The sequence below is a fragment of the Phanerochaete carnosa genome, assembly GCF_000300595.1.
Source record: "Phanerochaete carnosa HHB-10118-sp unplaced genomic scaffold PHACAscaffold_1, whole genome shotgun sequence".
In the NCBI taxonomy this organism is placed as follows: domain Eukaryota; kingdom Fungi; phylum Basidiomycota; class Agaricomycetes; order Polyporales; family Phanerochaetaceae; genus Phanerochaete; species Phanerochaete carnosa.
Genome location: NW_006767628.1, coordinates 5,828,607 through 5,833,880, shown reverse-complemented (window position 1 = coordinate 5,833,880; position 5,274 = coordinate 5,828,607). Strand labels below are relative to the sequence as shown.

The 5,274-nt window shown below is 54.6% G+C and overlaps 2 protein-coding genes across 2 annotated transcripts; both read right to left on the bottom strand.

Moving 5' to 3' along the window:
• Positions 1 to 1,401: 1,401 nt before the first annotated feature.
• PHACADRAFT_191077 (uncharacterized protein) lies at positions 1,402 to 2,241 on the bottom strand (the record flags this gene model as incomplete). Its single annotated transcript, XM_007391214.1, has 1 exon — positions 1,402 to 2,241. One exon carries the CDS (start codon positions 2,239 to 2,241, stop codon positions 1,402 to 1,404), a length of 840 nt encoding a protein of 279 aa, XP_007391276.1.
• Positions 2,242 to 4,009: 1,768 nt separating this feature from the next.
• PHACADRAFT_180901 (uncharacterized protein) lies at positions 4,010 to 4,989 on the bottom strand (the record flags this gene model as incomplete). Its single annotated transcript, XM_007391213.1, has 5 exons — positions 4,010 to 4,250; positions 4,284 to 4,380; positions 4,536 to 4,610; positions 4,649 to 4,750; positions 4,797 to 4,989. The coding sequence occupies 5 exons, from the start codon at positions 4,987 to 4,989 to the stop codon at positions 4,022 to 4,024; spliced, it is 696 nt and encodes a 231-aa protein (XP_007391275.1). The 3' UTR covers positions 4,010 to 4,021.
• Between the last annotated feature and the right edge of the window lie 285 nt (positions 4,990 to 5,274).

The following is a 5,274-nucleotide window of genomic DNA, read 5'->3' as shown; positions in this document are numbered from 1 at the left end:
GCCCTGAGACAGCTGGTACTGGATCGAGCCAGTAGAGAATGGAAGAGGAAGCGAACACGACCCGTCGCATCGCTACCGCTGTTCAAAGCCTATGCGTAGCGCATTGGGCGGGTGCTTGCGAACAAGGAGTGGATGGAGCTATTGCGTGTCGAACATGGGATCAGAGTTGACCTGGCGAAGAGCGTGTGGACGATTGCGGCCAAGCTCTTGACGTGCCAGGCTCTTGTTGGAAGTGCGTTGGTGCTGGACGAAAAGTTCCGCCTGCGAACGGCGTTCAAGGACGGCCTTTCTGCGTAGTGCGGCGATCTGACCAATGGTCGCACCAAAAGAATTTAAACATGATGAAGAGATAGATCGAATATGTTGTATATGACAGTAGCACTGCTCAAAGTCCTGAGACAGATTATGTATGCTCAGCTGCTATGAAGCGGTGTAGAGAAATTATGGAACGCACAGTGAGCAAGCTCAAGCTCAAGGCTCGGCCCCTGACCGTAAGCCGTATGGCTCCCTGTGCTAACGCTATCCTTCGAGCGAGGACTTACTGGCGAGGGTGCTTACTCAGCTGACGGGTGTACTTAACTCGATGAAGGAGGAAGCGAGCAAAGTTGTCGTGTTTAGCGCCAGCGTTCAAACGCGTCTCAGCATTTATATTGCTGTGGTAGCGCGATTTTTTCTTGATAATTAGTCGAAAGCCGGTTGACTAAGGGCCAGTACCAGCGTTTCTTCAGTTCTAATGAGCGGCAAGAGCAGCTTTCCCTTACAAAATTGGCCGTAAGCTGTTTGGACAGGAACCCGTACCCTCCCAATGCTCACCCCGGCCTGAGAAGGGTGAGAGCCAAAAAATCCACTTTCCTCCAGTATTACCGCACTTTAGGCACCATATGTATACAACTGAGGGAAAAATTGAGTCTTTTTTATCCAAATTTGGCCAGACTTACCCAAGAAAAGATTGGCGCTTGCGTCACCCAGCATTCGCCGCAGCTGACGCGCTAATCGTGACCGAGGGCAAAGTCTCGCGATACTCGTCGGCAAGCGAGCAGTGTGATGGTACGGTAGCAGCTAATATAATTATATCACATCACAGATGACTACCTAGTGCAATGCAACCCCAGGGCAAAACGACACGCTTCGAAGTAACACAATGTTACGACAACAAGCTCGATGACCCCGCTGCGCGGTTGGGAAGCTGTGGTACCACATTATCGCAGCAGACAAAAGGATTGCGAGTCCATGCATCTAGGGAGTGGCCAGTCCGTCTTGTGTTTCCTGGGGGACCTCAATCAGGTCTCTCAATATGGAAGGCCGTCCTAGCCTCTGTTCCTCCTCTACCATGTGGCGTTCGCCGTTCGGTCTCAAGAGGCAGCTCCCAGAGGTCCGTGCCAACGTAGTCGCGCGAATTTATTAGCACCCGCTCGCGTTTGGGAAGTTACGCACGACGTACCGGGCCGCGTCCATCGCATTATGGAGCGGCGAACAACCGAGGTCGAGTTTCGTAAGTTTTGGAACGGGGGCTGACGTCGGAGAGTGCTCCTCGTCAAGAGCTTCGTCATCGTCGTACACGCGGATGCCAAGCTCGACCAAGTTTGGCATGGTGTGCACTAGGTCAGGGAGCGCGGAGAGCGAGACGCGCGCTGGGCTGGCAGGCTGGTCCTGCCCGAGGCTGGGCCGACGCAAGTTCGGCCAGGCACTAGCGAAAGCGCGCACTTCTGCGAGGTCGAGGTCAACCCCGGCCCCTTCGAGCATAAGCTCGCGAACAGGGAGCGCAAGGAATGGCGCATAGCCTTGCATCCCGAGCGGCGGCTCACTCGCGCCCCAGGATACCTGGAGGATATCGCACGAGACGAGGCTCGACGGGAGCGCCGCGAACGCGGAGAAAAACTTGTCAACACTCGCGCGCGAGACAAAGCAAGTGAGGGTGACGGAAAGTGTGATCTGATGCAGTGCACAGACGGGAAGGAGGTGTTGCAGGAGTGCTGTAGGACCTTTGAACGCCTCTAAATCATGAATATAGCATTTTTCCGTGTTCGTGTATCGAAGCTCCAGGGAGAGCAGGTACAGGAGAGGTGTAACAGAGAGCTGCCGGTCTATCGCATCACGATCTGAGAATGTGTCCAAGGAGAGCTCGAGCCACTTAAGGCGCGGAAGGCTCGTCAGGAAGGCCATGTCTTTTGCATCTATCCGTGTGGGCTTCTCGAAGGGCCCATTGGTCAACTCCAGTCGCAATGTGGTCAAAGTGCTCATGCACGAGTTCCGGAGGAACACTGGAGAGATATCCTTAATAGAGTATACGTCATTGTTCCGGCGCCAAAGCTTGGTGTATGCAGGTTCGGGGAGAAGAGCGCAACATGAAATGCTTCAAAGAGATCGGGATGATTGTGTTGCAGGATGCGGAGGCTTGGAAAAGCAGGTGCATCACCAAAGTTATCTTGAAACACGCCGGATCGACATAGGGTCCGAGTTCTAGAGGGTCATCGCTGCCGCCCGCACTACCGAATATCCTGCACCCGACGTGGTAGCTGTGTTTTGTCGATGGATCGAGGGTTTTCTGTGGCGTGAGGCTGTTTAGGGCGCGCACGCAGCGCGCATGGTGTAGGAACCGCGCCATGTCATCTTCTCTGAGTGCCGCTCTGGTGAACGTCTACGATCCATGGAGACATGTCAAGTCACAAATTTCCGAGTAGCGCATATCAAGCCCGTGAGCAGCTGCGCGTAAAGATCCAGACGAGGCACATGCCCAGAATCGCCACCGCTCGCGGCTCTTCGGGTGGTCTTGTAGCTTGTGCATCACAATGCCTTCCGGAAAGCAATGAAGAAGCGGCAGGAAGTCGTCAAGCTCGCGCCAAAGAACGTTCATTGCGGGGTCATACAGCGTGCGGCATGTTGAGCCAACGCTCAGCAGCCACTCCTTTCGCGCGCCATACAACGCCGCAAGATACTCGAAGATATACTCAGCAATATCGGGAACTCCTAGGCAGTGGTGCATGATCGTCGCAGCGGGGCGTAGACACGATGATGGTTGGAGGATGTAGATAGGCGGCGGTGCAGTTCATCATTTGAAACACCCCATAATATCACGTGTTCAGACGCCGTCACGCTCAATCAGAATTGTAGATTTCTCGCTCTCTCCTCCAGCTGTATGCCAGGTAGCTTGGCACAACTGCTGCCATTCGAGCTGAGATTGAGTCGTTAGCAGGAGGCGAGGCGTTGTGTTTGGCGTCTATGGTCAAAACGCGCTTCGGCACTTGCCGGACCATCGGCGTCTCATAAGGATCGACACTTTTTCTCTCACGGTCACCCATCCGACCCTGGCGCCCTCGTCATCGCGACTGAGAGAGGAATCTGGTGAGCAAGTACACGGCGCAATTGGTGCATAGTCACGAAGAGGACAATCATTTATTTGTAGCGGCTCGTTCGCGCTGCGCCGCGCTGTGACGATGCAGCATCACACGAATGGAACCCTAGAAAGGGGACGATATGCGTTAACATCAGGGCCTCCTACGAGAGAACGGATGCGTGGGCACTTCCGTGCGGTCTTGATGCAGCATGCGCGTCGAAGCCACTGTCTTCACCATTGGTTGCATGAATGCTCAGCTGTGCCACCCCAGATGGGACTAGGTGCGGAGATGACTTATAGAAGGGGCTTTCGCTGGAGAGTGCACCTGTTCTCTCGTTGTGGGCAGCGTGTAGTGTGCTCTAGGAGTCGTGCGCCCGAATATATCCTGGAAAACGTGCATATCACGAGGGTGTTGGCTGGCGCAGTGGCACAAGCGTCGATAACTGGATGAGCTACAAACGGCGCCACTACGCATACTTCCTGCAACTGCCGGTGTATTCGTCGCAACTCTGGCTCACCAACAGGGCTACGATTTGTGGTGAATGTATGAGCATGTCATTGAGTGCGTCTACTGGAGTATCAATACCGAACATATGCGTGTGACGGAGACGCATGACGAACCGATGCACTTATAATTTGCAGCGTCCTCGAACCCCGCGAAAGGCGGGATGGGCCCGGAAGCTTTGGTCATCTAGTTGAAAGCTGGCTCCACAGGAAGATAGTGACGGGATAACATTGCTCATGGCTGGATGCAGGGGCCGGAATATTGTCGGTAGACAAGGCTATAAATCCCACAATTGACACGAGAGGTGAGCCACGGTTTCCTTCTCTCTTTAGCACGCGCAGCTCATCTTCCGTCAGCCGTTCGACCAGCATAGCGGCAACATCAGGTGCGACGCAAATGCATGAGCAAAGACTGCACAATTGGAGAATATCACTGTCCACGTACGTCTCACATCCGACATTGCAGGGGCACATCCCCCGCTCCGTCAGGGACGCCCTTTCGCGACCGATATCTTCCTGCAATACTCCAAATCTGCTGATTCCTGGCACGAAACGTCCGTCAGTGAGCGTACAAGCGGCGAGGGCGAGCGCAGTCAGAGGTAGTCGTAGTCCTCAAGCCTGGTCTCAACCAGTCGGACGATGTCGGTATGTAGGGCATCATATGGGATATCTCGACGAAAGGAATGTAATCACTTACCGTGCAAAGCTCCCCGATGCACCAATATCTCCTTAGCAGGCGGCTCCCTCCTGCGCCGCGAACCCCCATTCTGGCCTCTATGCGCAGGTGCAGCACGCGTTCTCTATACATACTGCCGTAGGAGCTCCCTGGGAGACGATCGGTGGCGACCTCGCCCTGCGCCTCTACCCGCTGGCTCATCGTGCCGAGGCCCACGGTGCCTTTCTTGGTGTACGCTGGCGATACCGCCGTTCGCCGATGGTCTGAAGGCGGAGAGCTCACATCCACGGTGAGAACCCTGGTAAGAACGACCAATTGTCGGGTTCTGTCCGGCTTTCAGGGTAGCCTGGACTGCTGGGACGAAGGAGGAGGCTCTGAGGTGAGGTGGTCGAGGAAGATGAAGGCGGGAGCTTAAGGAAAGGTGGCAGCTCCGGCCGCCGTCGGGGCAGGAGACGTTGTCATGATAGCCGGACATGAAAGCAGTGGGCGTTGCACCCAGGGACACCAGGCTCGGGGCTGCACTTGGGTTGCTGGTTATATCGACGAATGCCCTCGCACGTTATATATGTGGAATCACCGCGGCGGTACAGTCAGTGAGAATCACGTAGGTGCGAATTTGTGCTAGCATTTTTTTTGACGTCGCGAGGGCACTGAGAAACATTGCAATATAGATTTCTTCCCATACAAAGGTTTCAACACTCCGGTCGCCAAGTATTTCGGAAATGATAAGTTGTAGGAGACGACATGTCGTACAACATTT